The 19,049-nt window shown below is 35.3% G+C and overlaps 2 protein-coding genes across 3 annotated transcripts; one reads left to right on the top strand and one right to left on the bottom strand.

Moving 5' to 3' along the window:
• Window positions 1–3,185: 3,185 nt before the first annotated feature.
• Window positions 3,186–9,711, bottom strand: LOC113710510 (membrane-bound transcription factor site-2 protease homolog). 2 transcript variants are annotated; one of them, XM_027233558.2, is made up of 10 exons: window positions 9,409–9,711; window positions 9,207–9,272; window positions 8,854–8,920; window positions 8,580–8,678; window positions 7,109–7,212; window positions 6,170–6,317; window positions 5,979–6,059; window positions 5,438–5,896; window positions 4,972–5,295; window positions 3,186–3,431 (listed from the first exon to the last, which is right to left on the bottom strand). In XM_027233558.2, the coding sequence occupies exons 1-10, from the start codon at window positions 9,507–9,509 to the stop codon at window positions 3,273–3,275; spliced, it is 1,608 nt and encodes a 535-aa protein (XP_027089359.2). In that variant the 5' UTR covers window positions 9,510–9,711; the 3' UTR covers window positions 3,186–3,272. The 2 variants fall into 2 exon arrangements, with proteins under 2 accessions (XP_027089359.2, XP_071922282.1); XM_072066181.1 differs by lacking the exon at window positions 8,854–8,920 and having other exon boundaries at window positions 9,409–9,460.
• Window positions 9,712–12,305: 2,594 nt separating this feature from the next.
• On the top strand, window positions 12,306–18,545 carry LOC113710655 (actin-related protein 2/3 complex subunit 2A). The gene is made up of 10 exons (XM_072066315.1): window positions 12,306–12,545; window positions 14,162–14,228; window positions 14,361–14,568; window positions 15,262–15,431; window positions 16,064–16,141; window positions 16,632–16,764; window positions 16,852–16,943; window positions 17,737–17,793; window positions 17,937–18,008; window positions 18,110–18,545. The coding sequence occupies exons 1-10, from the start codon at window positions 12,484–12,486 to the stop codon at window positions 18,149–18,151; spliced, it is 981 nt and encodes a 326-aa protein (XP_071922416.1). The 5' UTR covers window positions 12,306–12,483; the 3' UTR covers window positions 18,152–18,545.
• The last annotated feature ends 504 nt before the right edge of the window (window positions 18,546–19,049 follow it).

The following is a 19,049-nucleotide window of genomic DNA, read 5'->3' as shown; positions in this document are numbered from 1 at the left end:
AGGTTGAGAACTTGATTTAGCAAATTGATCGTACATTTAGCATTGGGAGTTTGGTAAAATCTCGATTCATTGTTCAGGAAATTTGCAAATTCATTGTTCAAGAAGAAGAAAGAAAGAAAGAAAGAAAGAAAATAAAAGAAAACCATTGTTCTTGTTAAAAATAATGAGGACAAGATTATCTCCCAAACCAACATCAAGATTTCTGCTGAGAAAGAATTTGTTTGACCCAATTTATGCAAGGGAGATAATTCAATTTTGGCTAATCAAATCGACAAATTATCTTCGCACTAAACATGAAACCTAAAGATTTCTTTCTCCCACTGATATTTATTTAATCATGGCCCCCAAAATATTTTTGAACAAAAACGATACATTTCTGTTGCTTGTTTCTTACCAAAAAACAGAGCTGGTACAACCATATAACTCTCCTGAAATTTTGAAGAAAAAAAAAAACCCCATGTCTCTTTCCTAGAGATTTGATCATCATTTCAACCAATATATCCTAGATTGAATGATTAAGTTGAAGAACACATCCTAGTTTTGAGTCATCTGAGTCCTCCTCTGAACAAATTGGTGACTTGCCGACACCATACGTGGGCGATGATTTCACAACAAAAACAGTTGTTTTAGGCACAATCCGACTACTCATCCTTCATATTTTCCTGTGCTAATAACCTCATTAATCTACAACACGTACGTACGCGCGTGCGCGCGCGCACACATACACACACAAACCAAAAAAAAGACATAGTACGTAGCAAACAATTTCCTATCTGCGTCAATTGTCATTTCATCCATATTCCAAAGAGAATTAAAACCGAATAGGGATATAGTATTTGTTATCCCCAGCTGGGATTAGCCAATTGTATTTCGATGGTTTGTAGTTAGCAGATAAGGATTTGCGTAGCGTCCTAATTTGACCATTATCCATTCAAGGCAGCAACAAAAAAAAAAAATTGTAGCAGAGAATTTTGAACTCATGGGCTGCTGTATCCTGTGGAGCCAAATGGGATGATGTTTCTTGAATCCTCATTTCCACCGGCCTAAGATACTTTTTCTCCCTTCAGTCTCCATCTTCGTCTACCATTCATAGTACTACTATTTTATATACATATAGTTTTGAAGCTTTTCATTAGTACCACATAAATCCAAACACATGCACACAATTTGTAATAATAAAAAAAAGTTTTTTTTTTGAGCCCCGGCCCATAGTATACATAAACCAAAATATATTTGAGAGTCCAATGAAAGACAGATACATAGATATTGTCATTGTCCAAGGGATAATGTGTTCATCTATGCATAAAATCATAGGAAGAACAGATGTCTACCGTCAACAAAGATAACTGAATCAAAAAATATCTCATGCGCAGGATTTACTGCCTCTTTTCAGGGTCATCGCTGATGAAAAGCAACCGCCAGAATCATGCTTTACGAGCTCGTAGAATTAGTAGGTGAGATGGTGATATGTGGCAAAAAAGAGAAATATTAATCGGCATGTTCGGATAGGTAATTACTTACACAAAAATTATTTACTTGTACCACAGACATTAACGAGGACGACGACGAAGATTACGTGACAAAATGAAAATTAAAAAGAAGCACCGACTTCTTGTTCTCAGGTATTGATCCACTCCCAGAATGCCCCGTGGCAATGCAGGGTTGACACCTGGCACAGTGTGCGCTCAACATTTGTGCACTTCCTAGTACATTTTTAGCCCTTTTATCAATTTCAACTGTAAAAGCCATCCATATCAAAAGTAGTTTAGATGTTGCTTCTCTTAAGGTTAGCCATTCGAACATACACAGGAGGACTCATTCCCAATTCCACTTCAATCTGACTAATTCTTAACATAATGAATGTGTCTGGATAGCTAAGTTTTGCCGAATAACATTTCGCTTGCATCGTAAATACATTTTCAACACAATTTTTTTTATAATATTTTCAACCAATCTTTTATTTTGCATACGTCAAATCACAAAAACGAAAAAGTGTTACAATAATCGTTTCAAATAACATCTCAAATAATCTCCTATCCAGACGACTCGACTCAAATTTACGTCGCGAGAAGATAGATTACTTGTTGGACTTTTAGTTTTACTTTTCCAAGTTTTTTCCATGAAGATGACGTTGCAGCTAAAACACAGGGACATCCTACTTTGCATGCACCATGAGCGCTGTTCTTGTGCAGTCACCAAAGTCGGGGGGACGTTAGAGTTAGACAAGGAATGGACTTTCCAGCAATAGCTATCCGTGTTATCCATGTCTGCTGGAGGTTTGTTCATCATTTCTTAGGGGGCAACTGAACCAGATTATAAGGTGGTTGTGCCTGTCTTTTCGTACAGTGGCCATGGCCGCGCAAACCATACCAGGATAGATTCTGGGAATATTCATTAATTGATCAAAAATAGACCTTTGAACTTGGCCAATTTTGTGACCAACACCTTGATGTCCTATTCCGACTAAGACATATTTCCACCGCCCTTAACAGTGGGGGACCCTATGTTACGTAATGAATTGATAGATCCCGGGCATTCCTTGGGCCCAAATGATGCAAAGCATACGCACAAACCACCAAGACTGAAGGTTTCTTTCTAGTTGCTGCACAGTTTCCCAGAAATTTCATCTTCATGGACCAGGATGGGATGTCATCGCCAGAAGGGAATCTTTTAAGCTAGCCCAGGTAACAAATTAGTACTTCAAAATCAATGCAGTTCAGTAGACCCAAAAGTAACAGTCCGGCCACATCAATATGGGCTTCCATTTATCACTTCACTGGACTTATATAATTTTAGTTAGCCTTCAAATATGTAAACACCATACGAAATGGACACTAATTTATGGTACATGCAAATGAACGTATTGAAAAATTAGGAGTGTAAACGAGTTTAATTAAGTCGAACATTCTAATATTCAAACTTGTTTGATTATTTTAACGAGTTTGATATTTTGTTCAAATTTGGCTTGTTTACCTACAGAACCAAATTTGAACGAGATTTTTTTATCAAGTTTGAATGTTATCAAATATAAAATGCTGTTCAAACTTAGTTTGACTAGTTAGCTGACTAAGTGTGAACGATCTCTTACCAAGCTGAATTCGATTCAAGCATCGAGTAGTTTGATTCATCTTTCAACCCTACGAACAACACAGGAAAGAACCGATTGATTGCCTATCGCCTCCAAATTCTCAAAATGAAAGATACTTGTATGCATGAGACTTTTAGAAGAGACATCAAAATCAGTGGCAAGGAGAGTTAAAAGGTTGATCAGTCTAGAATTTAACAATGAGCATCCGCAAGAAAGTATGTATAGAAAGAATTGTCCCTCCAACTAGGACCCATTGAAGAACTTTTCTCCTTGCCCTTGGCCTCAAGAAATTGAAGTATTGCAGTATCACCTCTAAAATGCATTCACCATCAAGAAAATACACCTGAGATTGTAGGAGATGAGCATATCAAATTTCTACATCAAGATAATATGCCACAAAAGGTAGAATATGATTATATCAAGTTTCTCCATATGTGATACAAATCATGTTGTACATTAGAGAGGATGCCGCCTGAGGTGATACCATTTCATTCTTTGGAGCTAAACTTCATTATCTCAGCCCTGTTGGATTACTTACCATGATTTTGCTAATTCTATTTCAGATCAAAAAATTAATGAGGCTTTTATTACGTTACCATACATATAGAGGTCGATGTCTTGGAATTGACTTTGGAGTCCATAACTGAGAAATGAACTCCTCCTACTTCCCGGTTACCTTCCTCTTCTTCTTTTGCAATTCACACCAAATTCTCACACATCATCCAACAGCATTGGATGTAATCATCCCAAAGCATATGAAAATTCAGGCATACAACGATTCATCAATGCACCTCCAAAGCCGACGTATTTCAACCTATAAGCCTTCTTTCATTCCAATTCATGGGTTTAGACCAGCAAGGGTATGGCTATTGTGCCTACAGTACTTCACACATGAATTTGAAGTACGCTCCTGACCTCATATTCTTCACAACTTCCAAGTCCAACGAAAGGTCTGCAGTATTAGAAACTATTTGTGTGGGAGGAAAAGATTGGTGTCAATGACTACTTAGTTATTGGGACCAGTTAAAGCGGACATGTGACGTACCACATGGATGACGTGTGTGTTTGATCGTGACTCTGAGAATGTTGTGTGAAGTGCACAAGAAGACAGAGAAATAAACAGGGGGAAGCAAAAAAGGAAAAGTGGATTTCTTAGAGATCGTTCTAAAAGTCAACCGTCGATTATATTAGGGAACCAAATAAAAGAATCAACACATCTCTAATTTGGTACGAAATAGTAAATTCATGTAAGTAGCCCCAGCCCTGTTTCATCATTTTTAAACTTTATTCTCAGCCAATTGAACCTTTAAACCAATATGGTACCAGTTATGAAGCATAATAAATTCATGAAAACACAAGAATTCTTTTGATAAGAAACTGGAGCAAAAAAACAAAGGGGAAAAAAACAATAGAGTAAAACAGTACAGGTTTCAACAGAATGGAAAACTGACAGAAATCTTAACCTAAAATGGTATCTACCTTTATGTTTAAAGAAAATTTAGACCCTAAATTTCAGGAAAAGATGCTGAGGTGTAGCCTATTTATAATGGTATTCCTGTCTGATATTTTTGTCATTCTAAAAGCTGAAGTGCTTAAGCAGCCTAGCTGATTCACACCGCCCCTCACACAGCACACGAACCCTCAACAAAATTAGACCTCAAAGACTTACCCTAAAACACGAATAAGGGACTTAGTCAACTTATTAAAGCATCAGGCATCCCATTTCGATGCTAAATACTGCTAGGATAAGTTTTAACACCAGAGTCATTTACAAGGTCCAAAGCAATCTTGCATTCATGAGGTTTCCTATAAGCAACTTATCAGCAGAGAAGTAAAAACAAAAAGAGGAAAGTCCAATAAGTAATAAATTGCAGAAGACATACTGGTAAACTGTTGAGAAGAGCAAGACTGAGAGATACATGGAAGGCGCATATAAAGAGCTTTTCCAGCATATTTGGAAGAGATGCACCAACATCCATCAACCAACGAGGTTCATATGAAGTCAAATGAAGTGCATGTCCCAGGGTAATTAAATCACCCACAAACGTGAAACTTGAAACGCAGCTCGTTTCTCCAGAAACAGAATTCTCATATCTTGGAAGCCAATTTCTTGCAAGTTTCCGGCATCCAGGAGAAGCAGGCCTTGAATACGTTATTTCTACCCATGCTAGACCTGGCATCTGGACTGGAGCGAAGCAATATTCTTCCTGCATCCACTACCATCTTATCAGCCACATTGCAAGTGCCAAAAGAGAATACTTTTTATTCGGCGCATCTATGATATAGACACAAATCTTACTTTACTCATAATAATGTACCTACTCAGCATGCTAAAAATGAATTTCCTACCTCCAAACATGAGCATCTTCTTTGGTCGCTAAGGGTTCTCACTCCATCACCACATTTTCTTAGCTTTATAACATCCATAGGATTGAGGCAGTAAATGCTTTCACTTCCCCTAGCACGATTATCTTCAATGCTTACATTATCTAGCACTGCTGGATTTAAGCAAGGGCTAGCTGCAAGTGCAAAAAGTTCATCCGGACAACTTGTATAATTGCCTTCCAACTGAAGCTGCATACTGTTCCTAATCAGATAAGAGGGCACACAATACCCTATTCTGCCATTGATTTTCGTGAGGCCTTTGTATTCGCCAGAATTGTGTAAGTTTTCAAGCTGCCAATTTAAAAGAGCAACCTTCTCCTTCCACTGTTGTACATTATGAATGCGGGTGCCATCTAATGATATAATTAAGTCATGGGGAGAGAGATAACCAAACAATGGTGACATAGGAGACACATACAGGACCTGTTGCAAGATAAGAACTTGTTAGGCTATACACATCAAGAGTTTATAACAGATAACAAAACAGATATGTGCGCGAAGTTACCATGGGACTTTCACCGTGTATGTAAAATGGGTCCAAGATCGATGGCAGTAGAAACAAAACCAAGGCACAAACCACACAAAACTGCAGGAAGTTCAATAAATCAGTTCAAAGTAAGTGGTGGATATTAGCACAAACATGAATGACTAAACGTCAGAGAAATTGAAAGAATTTTAATTACATCCAGAACCTACAGTGGCATTATGCCAAATTCCAGCACAATATATACGAAGGGCAGCATTTCTTGGTAATGCCTGCAAGCACTCCTCATTTAAAGCCACCAGAGCTCCTGGAAACAACACCGCTAGAAAGACAGCAATATACTCCATCTGTATACCCTCACTGCTTCACCCATAAGTGGCACCTACAGCAACATATTGTGAGATCATATCAATTATAATAATCTGACTATATTCTAATTTCTCTTGGACAAGGTACACAAGTAAAGCAACTAGGACATGTTGCTAATCTCCTGTAAAATGAGGAGCCTAACTGCAAAAACTATGAAGTCAGCAAGAAGCTAGTCCAATCATGCAGTAAAAGCAAGTCAGGGATGAGGTACATACATAATTAAAATCCGGTCTATTTTAAACTATGGTAAAGTATAGCCAACAAGAAGCTATAATATTTTATAACACACAAAGTTCAAGTTCAAACTGTTCTTATAGATTTAAAATCCCATACTAATTAGATAAAGGCACTAGTATCCATCATGAAGCATCTAACATTAACAAGAAGCAGCCTTCCTAGTTTAACTTATCACTCAGCATCTCATGGAAGAGGAAAGGGGATGATATTTGGCATGTATACCTGATCGTTTAGTCAAAAATACCTGCTTAGGACATTGACATCATTAACATTATTTACTAAATGACAGAAAGGTCAGATCATCTGCCGCGCTTATCCCATTGAGTTAGCAAATAAAAGCATTTCTTTCAAAACAGCATAAACCAGCAGGTGCCCAGTTGATCCACGTGAGCTGGTATTCATAAATATGGTTTCACATACCACAAAGAGAGGTAACATTGACATGACAGAGTGTACTTAAAAATCATTGAATCAAACAAAATATATAGGCAACATCATGCATGATATCACATTGACCCACAGAAAAGAGTGAAGAACATCTTAACCTTGCAGCAGCAAGAGCATGCCCAACTTCATGGATGAATACAGACAGAATGGAGGACAGAAAGATGTATCCAATATCAGGAAGTGACATGATTAGACCGGAAATCTGCAGAAAAAACACAAGATTAAAATGCTTTCAAAATCTGAAACTGACAGGCAAAATAAATTAGTCTCAAAATGCTTGTTCAAAATGTGGTAGTTGGTCTACAAATCAGGTGTGTATGTCCGAAAGTGATTTGGAATTATTTAAATAAATTAAGAGCTGAATACATACAAACAGTGTTCATAAGGTTGTATTTAAGCAGAAGCCCAGCTTTAATCATTTAGATCTCATCTATTTTAGCTAAAGCTTTTGTTCACCTCAACCATTATTAGACAAAAAGATAAGCTTAGCTTACTCAACACATAGAGATAATGAAATGAAATAGCTTGAGGACAATACAAATTTTAGTTAGTGAAATAAAATCTGTTTCACTTATATGTTTACTTTTCTTTGCTATAAGCACAGATTAATGGATCTATTCATCTATCAAAACGAACTCCCCACACGAACTATTCTACTATTGGACTATTTAATTAACCACAACATTTCCAGCTCAAACTGGAAAAAACAAGTTGAACATTTGACTTTTTGGTTGTCTGCATTCTGTTCATTTAGCAAAAAGTTTTCAGAATTAGCTTGAATACAGATCATTTATCTAAAACGCTACGAAAAGAACAAGGAAGCACGTTGAACATAAGTTGTTTGATAACAGGTTTTAATCAATTTTAGCTGCACATTATAAATAACATGGAGTCTATGGTTCTTATAGAATTAGAAATGAACTGTCGCATTTCTAATACACAGACACAGAAGACATAAAGAAAATTGAGGATAACAATCATGTTGGTTTGGATACTCAATGTTGAAAGATGATTTCAGGTGTCCAACTCTATGAAGAAGATCTCAGTAAGTCTAGAAACCAGTGTATTTACAAAAAGCCCAAGTCTTTAGTAAAAGCAGGAGACTATTATCACCTTGCCCTAATAGTGAAGAATAACAAGATGCACCTAACTAAATTAATGTACAATAAAGGATACAAATAGCTGGACAAACAAGAAAACAATATGGTTCTCAGTAATAGTTTTGGGCACCAATGCCACTATACATCCAAAAACAACTTAACCAACAGCAATGTATCAGACAGCAATAGGCTGCTAGAATATTCCATTACCAAAGTTGTATTTATAGTGAGTCAAAACCCCAAATGTTATTCATTAACGTACTAAATCAGGAACCAAGAACTGCAGAAATAGACAAATTCCATAAAGCTAGGTACCAGCACAGAAGATACAAGCAGCTGCACAGCTATAAGATCTAGATCATTTTATTAAAAGTGAATCTTTCCTTGGGGCTGGTCCTAACAAAAACTTATCAGTAAATTTCATGGATGCCTAACTAACTTGAATGACATGGCACACTTGAACACTAACCGAAGAGGAAAACCCAAATAATGATCCGTTGAAAAGACTGATCATCCCATCATTCCCTTTATACAGATGGATAGCTCCTCCAAATTCCCATAGAAGAATCTGCCTCACAACACACAGAAAACAAGAAAATCAAGTCATTTGCATATCACAGAATTTGATATAGTACCAGGAAGCACCATTTCATGTCATCTTTACGATAGCAGTCCTTTTTACGTTTTTCATGACTTCCACGGACCAATTCCATAGTGACAAAATTTCTGGCGCAGTGACTAACCAAAATTACTCCAAGCAATGCAGTAAGACTAAACCCGAGGCCCACCGAAAACCAAACTCTCAAACACCTAAAACAGAAACGATTGTAAATAAATAAGCAAAGGAAAAAAAACAATCTTGTCTCCAAAAAAAAAATGTCAAAGTTCGTAAAAATGGAAAAAAGGAAAAAAAATCTAAAGTGACTAAGTCAATCTGCCACATAAGTTTCTGATGCAGGCAATAAAGCTCTCAAGCAGTTCTGCAGCATATCTTTCAACAATGTACGTTTAGTCTTTCACGATTCCCTTACAAAAAAAGCTTGGAGAAATTCCTTCTTTTTGCGTGTGCGTGTGTGTGTGTGATAAAAAGGCAAACCTGGAATGACGACGACCATATCGATATAGAGGTTCATTCAAGACAGATGTTTTGAAGTCGCAGTACCTGTATTACACATAGTTGTCAAGTATTTGTCATCTGTACGTGATATAGAATTCCATTGAATTCAAGCACAACCCAGAATTCTTTTAAATTCAAGGAAAGGTTTTGATCGATTTTAATATGAGAGAGATGAGCATACCAACAAGAAACAGCGTTTGTAAGGCGAGTGAGTCGAAGTGGCAGAAGGGTCTGACTGCTTTGGCTGCCTCTCCCAAATCTTCTTATGCGTCTGCCTTCCATCAAACCTAACAAATCACTTGCTCAACTCTGTGATTCCAAATCTTCAAGAAATGATTCAGGAGGGTAGAAAAATGGATTTAGGGAGTCCATAGGCTCCAAGATTTTTGTAGAATTTCACAGCAGTAAGAAGGAAAGGCAGCATAACCCATTTTGTCAATTGAGCCCCCTACAAAGACCAATATCTCAATTTAGTCATCTTGGACTTGGACTTGGTTGCAAACAACAAGAGGGTTTTGGGTTTACCAGTTTTATCAGTCTTTGAGCTTTTTCATTTTTTTTAGTAATTTATTTTTAAAAAAATTGGTTTATTAATTATTTATTACTTCTCTGTTGTTTTTTTTTTATTTGGTGTTTATCCTTAAACTTTGTCATGTTATTTAGGGAAGAAGTGGAATCTTGGGTAAATTATGTTACATTTTGCAGCAATTAGATTATATATGTTGCTACATCATGTTTATCTTAGTTAATTTGCTACTATAAAATAAAACTACCAAATATATGTCAAAAAAATAACAAATATTCATTGTGTATTGCAATAAATTTTTAAAAATGTAAGACATACCAATACTTTTCACAAGACAATGATGCTATTTTGTCGAAAAAAAATTATAGTTATTGTTACAATAAAAGGATATTATCTCTAAAAGAAAGGAAGAGTGTTTCTTGAAAAAAAAAAAAAAAAAAGCAAAAAATGCTTGTTTTATTAATAAAGGCTAGAGCATAAGAAACAAAATGGTATTAGGTGAGGTGATGATAGTTGATACTTTAAACATACAAATTCATATTCCAACCCGTACAAAAATGATCTATATTAAACAAGTTACTCTAATAATTTTATTAGCCTAATTTCACTTTGCATAGTTGAAATTGTATCACTATTTTATTTTGTACCTTAAATTTCAATTTTAGATATTTTACACTCTAAAGTATCAAGGTTATTCAATTTAAATTCAATCAAAGACTACTTTCGCAAAATTAATGAGTATACCTGACAATTGAGCGGGTTGGGTTGTTTATATTGGGTTTTTATTTAAATGAGTTATTTCCAATCCGTTCAACTTTAGATGGGGTTGATTTTGGATTGTATCATATTAGGTCATCTCAAACTCATGACCCAAATATGACCTAATATATTAATTAATACATTTTGATACATAAACTTTCTCACATACATTTTAACACATAAAAAGATTTTTTTTCACACACATAAATGTATTGTAAATTATAACACCTTATTTACACTTTATTTACACACGCTAACTTGCTTGCATCATTAACACATTTTCCAATCATCTTTTTATCTCACATACATCATTTTAAAATAAGTGCTACAGTATTTTTTTTTACAAAATTATCTCAAATAATTTACTATCCAAATACACTCATATTTGTACACACTAACACACTTTCACATGCACAAACACCCACTCACTTCCTAAGTTCCTTAGAAATACATCATAAATAGAATAATATTTTATATTGCTTGTATTGTGAATTTTAGATAATAAATTGTACATTTAAATAGATTAGCTAAAAAATTTTGTTTTACTTTATACTTTTTAATACTAGTAATTGATTGAAACTTATTTTTTGTCATAACTTATTAACACTTTTACTATTCATATATGTTTTATTGTAAGTTTTAATATTCTATGTATTTAAATTATTGAATGCTAGATTATATTATGCTTGAAAATGTAAGTAATAGACATATAATTTGTTGTATTATAACATTGATGAGGAATTATTAACGATGAAATAAAACAAGTTAGAGAAAAGTAAAAGAATGTAATTAGAACAAATTTAAAACTCTATTCTATGTACACGAAATATTAACAAACAGAAATAAGTAGTAACCTGAGAACAACCACAAAAAAAAGGGAGAGGAAAACAACATACTCTTAAAATGCATAATAAATTATTATAAAAGTTGAGCAAGTTTAACTATTGTTATAAAAGTAAAATAACTATGAGTTTTATTTCAAGTTTCTTTTTTCTTTTAAATAAAAATTTTAAAAACTGATTGAAAACATATATATGAGAATTTTAAATGCAAATTGGTCAATGAATTATTAACACATGTCAAAATGCAAGTGATTGGGCATATGTGTATTTACTTTCAAATAAGTTGGGTATTGGGTGCCTACATAAAAAACCCAATCCGCCCAATGAATAGGTTGGATCTTTCTTACACAATCCAACAAAATCCATAACCCAATTGATCCAACCCATCATTTTAAATTAATGAACGGGTTGGGCAGATTGTTGGATTTTGCGCTTTTTTGCCCGCTCTAGTAATGAGATAAACAGTTATGAAAATTAATGACAATGTATCTTTTTGTTTTAACTACTATCCCTTAGTTTTTTTTATTACTGTTAGCATATTATCCCTCGATGTATAAGGTCTCAATTACTATTATTGTTAGCAAAATTAATGAAATAAAAGTTGATGTAAATTAATGATAATATATTATTTTATTTTTAATAAATTATTTTACTATGTCTTATCTATCATCTATTATGCTATGGTCAAGATTTAGTCACATTACTTGTCAAATAGACTCAAACAAAGAAAAAAGAATGTTGTAGCTAAACCTTAATGAGACGTTTAAAAAAAAAATCCATAAATTGAGTCCAGTAACTAATTACTGCAACAAAACAATTACTAATAACTTACAAAAACTTTTATAAAAGGGCAAGAAGCTCAAAAAGTAATTGAAATGAACTTGAGGGAGCCCGGTGTAATTTGATTAAAGAAAGTAAGCGGTAAAGTTAGGATAAACAGTCTAAAACGGTAGCTCTGGAATCTGGGCGTTTTAAGTCCTTCATCTTAGATCACACGGCGTTGGATCCTTCCCAGAAGAATTTCCTTTAGCCTGATAAGACCCACGATCTTGACAATCATCAGTTTCCCAGAACAAGAATAACAGCATTTGAAGGTGACAGAAAAGAAAAGACTGCAAGCCTACCACCCATGATACTCTTGCAGTCCCCTTCCAAGTATCTCTTACAGATCTTGACTACTCGCCTTGAAAAGTACGCTCTCTCATTTTTCTCTTCCCAATTGTGCTTCCCTTCAAATTTTTCCTTCTGGGGTCTTTGTTTTCTTGTCTATTTAGCAATTTTGAATGGTATCTGTTAAATTCAACTGTTCAATTTTATGTGACTGCGATAAAGTTTTGTTCTTTTCGTTTTGTTGGTCTTTTTTTCGTGGCTTTGGTAAAGGAAAGTGTACAAGAAATGAAGTATGTTTTTCCAAGCCATTTTGTATGGCTTTCATGGTTAGGACAAATTGTAAAGCTTCAAACTTGAGTAGTTTGAGGTTTGTTTAAACCAGAAAAAGTGGGCATTTTGCTGTGATGCTTAACACTCAGGTGATTCTTCCTCTTCTTCTTCTTTTTTTTTTGGGTTTTGCAAATGTCGCCTGGAAATGGGTCGAAAAACCTCAATTCATCGACATTACACAGGAAACTATCGTGTTTATGCTTTTCTTAGATATGGGATGAAGGGAATAGGTATAAAGTTTATCTTTTAGGTAAATAGTGGCTGAAATATTGCTGTCGCAGACATTTAAAGTTATGAGACTTGGTATTGCTTTATGAATATTTAGGTTCTGATTGGAACTTTTCAAGTTTTCTTCAAGTGGTATTGCCTATATTTTAATTGGCATTTTCCTTTTCCTTACCAACCAAAAGATCTATTACACTCAAGAATCAAAAGGGTGGTATAAATATTAGTCATTTCCAAATTTATGAGCTGAATTTTGTGAATGATATGACAAAAATTATTAAAAGGCCAACTGCACTTGCTACCAAATGGGGACTCTGATGCTGGTAACATGTTTTGTTTAAGAACGTTGATTGCTCTTTGTTGAAGTTCATGCCTTTGGAGAAGCTGCAAGCATTTGATACCACAATCAAACTATTCCCTTCTCTTTGCTTCTGTTGGGAAGGAAACAATCAGCCTCTGTTAAGCTTTTAAAGACTGGGAATTCATTTAGGTTGTTGAACCTTTTATTTGTTTGTTGTTACCAAAATGCTATGGATGATTAAATCAAGATATTGTCTCTGGCAATGAAACGTCAATGCTGTTCTGAGACCAACATGTCTACTGATTATCATATCGTCTATGTTCTGAATTATGCATTGTCATAATAATTTCGTATTGGAAACTGTGGCCAAAATTATTTATGCGATTGTGAAACTCATTGACCCTTCAAAAGCATTTTACTCTCTGATGTTGTTCTCGTTTGGTTTGAAAATGCACCAAAATGTAATCCTTTCTTTGGCATGGAGAGCACAATCTGTTCTTATGCAGTATTTTCTTTTTCTTCATATCTGGCTTTGATAGAACATGCATGCAACCAAACCATAATATGATTTACCAGAAAACTAACTTCTGGGTGCCTCTGATGACTGATGATAAATGTAAAGAGATTCAAATGCTTCATTTCTTAATATAAGGACTAAAGGAAGATTCTTCAAATACTTGAATAATGATTTAATCTCTTTGTATGTACTGATGGATTGGTTATAAACTATTTGTAACTTTCCTGTTACGGACAATGATACTTTGAGGATTTAATTAAAAGGAGATGACCAATCTTTTAATCTTATGATGAAAATTGACAAAACATACCTGCTTGATTGCAGTCTTGACAAAGGAGTTGAGCTGGATTCCTATTGGATTGAATTCAATGATGTCCGTTACCATGTTCAGGTATTATTGGCATCTTAGTCAAGTTCTTGGTAAATGGGCAGCCATTAGATACAGATCGGCTGACATGCTTCCTCCCAAATAAGTGTTACTGAATGATTAATTTACATGTTTGATGACCAAAATATTTTTCAGGCCTCTATGAAAAATCCCAATCTTCTCTTTTTATCGGTGAGTTTACCTCCACCACCTCCCGAAACAGTATCCTTTGGTGGGCTACCTCCAGGTGCCATAGAAGCTATAAAAGCAGCATATGGAGTGGTTGCACAAATTCTTGATCCTCCAAGAGATGGATTCAGTCTCACATTGAAATTGAACTTGTCAAAACTTCCTCCAGATGAAGGTTCAACGCGTTTTCTTTAAGGTCATTATGATCTTGCCATGGTTGTGCTGAAAGAGATAGGATTTTTTCTCGGATGCCTTCATCTGTGGTTATTTGCTTTATTAGCTTTTGTCTTTGAAAAACAATGGCTTTTCATGTTATTTGTACCATGTTACTGCCCAATTGTTATTTTTGGATGTATGTATTCTTTTGTCCTTTGTCCTTGAGTCAAAGATCTTTTTTAGGTACAATATGTGGTCATGGAATTAGGTGCTCTCTGGGTAGTTAATGAAATGACGTAAAGCTTTGAGAGTCCGTCATCCTTTTGGCTTGGAATTAGTTAATGTATAATGCATTGTTGAATTATCTTCCCTAGAATTGTCAAATATGTACAAACTGAGCATGATTTTTACAGTATTAGAGTTTCTAAGAGTTCTCTAAGCATTTTTTATATGATCTAGATTTATTAGTTCTTTGAGCATCTACAAACAACTCTAAACATGCTTTGCTACTGATATTGGACATAAATTGCCATAAGCTCAAGTTGCATTTGCTTGCGTGTTTGTGGCTTCAACTGTAGTAGCTCAGTTTTCACTTCAATTGTCCTCCAAGGCTGTTGCTCTCAGTTTCCTTCTCAAGTTCCTGCAGTAAAGAATCCATCCATATAATACTTCTTGTGGTCTTTCTCTGAAGTGTTTCCTGGAACTATTACAGAGCATAAACATGGGGTTTTGACGAAGATTGCATCTGTGAGGGAAGTGGTATTGGGTGCCCCGTTAAGAGTATTTCTTAAACAGCTTGCTTCTAGGACAGTTGCTTCTGACATTGACAAGGTTGTTGCTCTGGTGCATCGGCCCATGGAATCCTTTTTTCTCATCCCTCAGGTAAATCTGTCATAGAGTTCATCTTCTGTTGACTCTCTTGCAAAATTCTATTGGATTGGATAATCTATTTTAATCTGAGCTTATCTAATATAAACATTGGTTGGCTTGTGACTGAATAACCCTCATTCCATCTTCTCTGTGAATGGTTTTCATATCCATGATTGTAGAAGTGCATATACTTTGGTCTTTTCCAGGTATTTGCAAGTCATTTCATCCCCTAAGCTAATTATGGATACTAATTTGTGTACTGGAGCACGAGGGAAGAAATCACACTTTGATTCATTTAGGCTGAACTGATAGCAAAACCTTGTGAAATTGCTGATTTTTGCAAGTACTTTGGTTCTTAAGAGAACTGATTGAAGAAATAATCTCAATAAAGTATGGAATGAAATCAAAATGTTAAGAATCACATATGGCGCCTTATTACTAAAGTTATTTTAGTTGATTATTCTTCTTATCTTCCTTTCTAATATTCAAATACAATTGAGTTTCTTCCTTCTGATCTAATACCATTTTTCTTGCATCACTTAGCTTGGAATACTTGTAATAAGTCAAGTTCTCAAAATCACTGTGACTCTTTGGGGTCAAGTATGCATATAGGGTTCTGAATGTTTTAGTACACTTGTCTGCAGGTGGAAAAGGTCACTGTGGTATTTCCTATGAGATTCAAAGATTCTATAGATATTCTTCTGGCAACTTCTTTCCTAAAGGTAATGTTACACTTTTGACTGGATTCTAAGTACTTATTTAGTTGGTTTCCATTTTTGTAAGCAAAAATGCTTGAAAAGGTGCCAAGAAATGCTAGAAGTCTGTTGGGCATTTTTTTTGGTGTTGGTTGTTTATGATAAAGGAAAAAGGACCTGGGAAATTAAGTTGCAGTTCTGAGTTCTATACCGTTTCACTTTAACTGTGGATATATGGATGTGAGGTCACAAAATTTGGTTTCTGATCTGTTTTTGCTCTTTGAGTTTCAGAGATGATGCAATCAATAGGGGCTTTGAAACTAATAGAGTTGGATCGAGTTGAAACACTTCATTTAATTGCCATTAAGAGAACATACTACGATTGGTTTCTATCTTGAACTGGCTAATTTATTGCACTGTCTTCATCTTTGTGTGAACTTGCTTTAGTTTGCATTGTTTGGTTTTCTTTTTCCAGTGCAGGGGTAGTTTTTTCAGCGTTCTTTTTGTCATATTTCAGGAATTTGTAGATGCTAGGCGTACTGCTGGTCTCAACAATGCCCCTCCTTGTTCGTGGTCTCCATCTCCTCCCCCCGAACTGAAGGGAGCTCCTCCAGAAGCATTATCATCAAATGCTGGATTTGTTAGTTTTGGTAGCAGCAGAATTTTACATCAGTCCCTTCCTCCATTAGAAAATTTCCACTTTCTCCTTGACCACTTTGACTTTTAACTCACTGCAGTAATTTTCCCTCGTCATGTGGAAGGCAGAAAATTGGATAGAACCGTTTGGAGTCTATCAACATTTCATGCATATGTGAGTTATCATGTTAAGGTAAGACTCTCAGTACATAATCTGATGCCTGATTGTTTACAAACTCATTTTTTTAACCCTTTCCCTTGTCAATGTACATTTTTGCTCAATTTGAATAAGTGAAGATCTGATGGGAACATGGGGAATGTAACTTAGAATTTTCATGCCTGAGGTTGAATGCACTTGACTAAGACGAAAACTTTTCATTCGCAGAAGTTGTACTTCGTGTTGTCAGTTTTCCTTTTTGTTTAGCCAAAATTTTGCGAGTTTGTTTTGCAGTGTCAAGTATTTGTACTCAGTTTTTTAATGTAAAACAAGGTGTTAACTTTGTGTCTGAACTCCTGAGAAATGGCTGCAAATGAATGAAGAAGATGTGAAACGTCTGGACTAAATGCATTGATGGAGAGTATCAAGCATCTAGCTATCTCAGTCAAAATATGAATTCTTTTAACATGAAACGTCGGTGTACTGTTTCTCTTTGTGGAGTGGGTAGAGGGGTGGGGGTTAGATGAGGTGGTGACACATTGTTCTGTGGAGCAGGGGAAGAATTAGAGTTATAGCTAAAACCATTTGGATGCCATTTAACTAATTTTGATGATTTTATTGTGTAAGCTTCATCAAATGAGAACCTTTTTTCATATCCTTTGGACAACGTGGCTTGTCCTTTGGTAGTGATGAGCTCTTAGTTGACTCATACAGTATTTAACATCAATTAATTCCTGTAGGTTTGATTCATAGATTGACTTCTGTGTACTGATTTTTATAGTTGTTGACTGTGAGAACTCAATTTTACATAATAATTCTCTGTTGGCAGTGCTCAGAAGGTTTCATGCATACACGGATGAGACGTCGGGTAGAGTCCCTAATACAGGTAAAATAATTTCTAGTTCTTCTTTTATGTGGTGTTTGTTAAATCTACTTTCTGTTTTGTGCACTTTGCTGTTTCAGTTCTTAAATTCTTAGAAAAAGAACAAGTAAACCAAGTGGTAACAACATGAATATGTTCTGCCCCAGGCCTTGGATGGTGCCAAACCAGATTATGAGAAGGCAGTGAAAGCTACACAAAACAGATCTTTTAAGCGATTGGTGCGCCATCAAGATATATCTTTGGAACTTTTAATATGTTTATTCCCTTGTTTTTTTAACCCTGACCGGTTTCTATTCTTTCCTGCTCGGGTCCTCTGTAGAGCCTCAAGGATGGAAGGAGCAGTTTGAAATCATTTAGCTGAGAATGCAGGATGTACTCGCTGATACCGTGAAAGGCTTGCACTAGTAACTGTGTTCTGCTTCACTCAGGGAGAATTTAGCTGGCGCCTGGCAACAACGAGGAGCCCTCCTATGGTGTATATTTTGAAATCTTCCTCTGCGTTTATTTGCTTATCAGCAAACCAGAGCCTTGTAATCTATTATGTTCTGCATTTCTGGGCAGCAGCAGCAGCAGAAAGCATAGTGGTTTTGTACTTTGTAGGGATCATATTTTATATCATTCATGTTAAGATAAAGATTTTGAGCCAGGTTCAGTCTGTAATTTTTTTTTTTTTTTTGTCAAAAAGGTTCAGTCTGTAATTCATGATGCATAGATATTTCATTTGGTAAGTGCATAATTTTGGTTGAATGAGTAAATTGCTGCACCACCACAGAAACCCGATGCAGAGAGAGGTGCCAGTTTCTGGGCTGTCTCGAGAGCTTGGATACCTTTTTAAGAGATTAATCATGTAACAAGAAAACCAAGAAAACTTGAGGCCATTGTAGCTCAACAGAGATTTGCAGGATGAGTTGAACCCTGTTCCAAATGACTGTACATGCGAAATGCATTCTTGTGAGTTGTGATCCATCCATCTTTTGCATCACCAAATAAGTGATTATTAGAACAAGGAAGAGAAAGAATTAAAAGTTTCCGAGGCCATTTTGGATCACCCGTCTTTAGCCATTATTTTCTGGACACGAGGTAATATTTGTATTCAAGAAAATTTCTTGGAAAGTAAATAGTTCACCAAAGCAGTAAAGAAAACAATTGACAAATTGCAATTAGCATGATATTTCAAGGAAGATAATTTCAAGTAATTTAAACTTGTTTTTTAAAACCCTTTTGTCTTAGGCATAACAATAATATAATCTTTCCCCTGA

This window comes from Coffea arabica, chromosome 9e (assembly GCF_036785885.1).
Source record: "Coffea arabica cultivar ET-39 chromosome 9e, Coffea Arabica ET-39 HiFi, whole genome shotgun sequence".
NCBI classification, from domain to species: domain Eukaryota; kingdom Viridiplantae; phylum Streptophyta; class Magnoliopsida; order Gentianales; family Rubiaceae; genus Coffea; species Coffea arabica.
The sequence above is the reverse complement of the archived record's forward strand: the minus strand, read 5'-3'. Positions and strand labels throughout refer to the sequence as shown.

What these genes read in the sequence shown, in the direction of transcription:
- LOC113710510 (XM_027233558.2), bottom strand. Translation starts at nt 9,509, where the DNA reads ATGGAAGGCAGACGCATAAGAAGATTTGGGAGAGGCAGCCAAAGCAGT. An exon ending in TATGGTCGTCGTCATTCCAG is followed by an intron (nt 8,921 to 9,206) that starts GTTTGCCTTTTT and finishes TTTCTGTTTTAG; the next exon opens with GTGTTTGAGAGTTTGGTTTT. An exon ending in CATGCTCTTGCTGCTGCAAG is followed by an intron (nt 6,318 to 7,108) that starts GTTAAGATGTTC and finishes TGGGTGAAGCAG; the next exon opens with TGAGGGTATACAGATGGAGT.
- LOC113710655 (XM_072066315.1), top strand. Translation starts at nt 12,484, where the DNA reads ATGATACTCTTGCAGTCCCCTTCCAAGTATCTCTTACAGATCTTGACT. An exon ending in TGCTGGATTTGTTAGTTTTG is followed by an intron (nt 16,765 to 16,851) that starts GTAGCAGCAGAA and finishes AACTCACTGCAG; the next exon opens with TAATTTTCCCTCGTCATGTG. An exon ending in ATGTGAGTTATCATGTTAAG is followed by an intron (nt 16,944 to 17,736) that starts GTAAGACTCTCA and finishes CTCTGTTGGCAG; the next exon opens with TGCTCAGAAGGTTTCATGCA.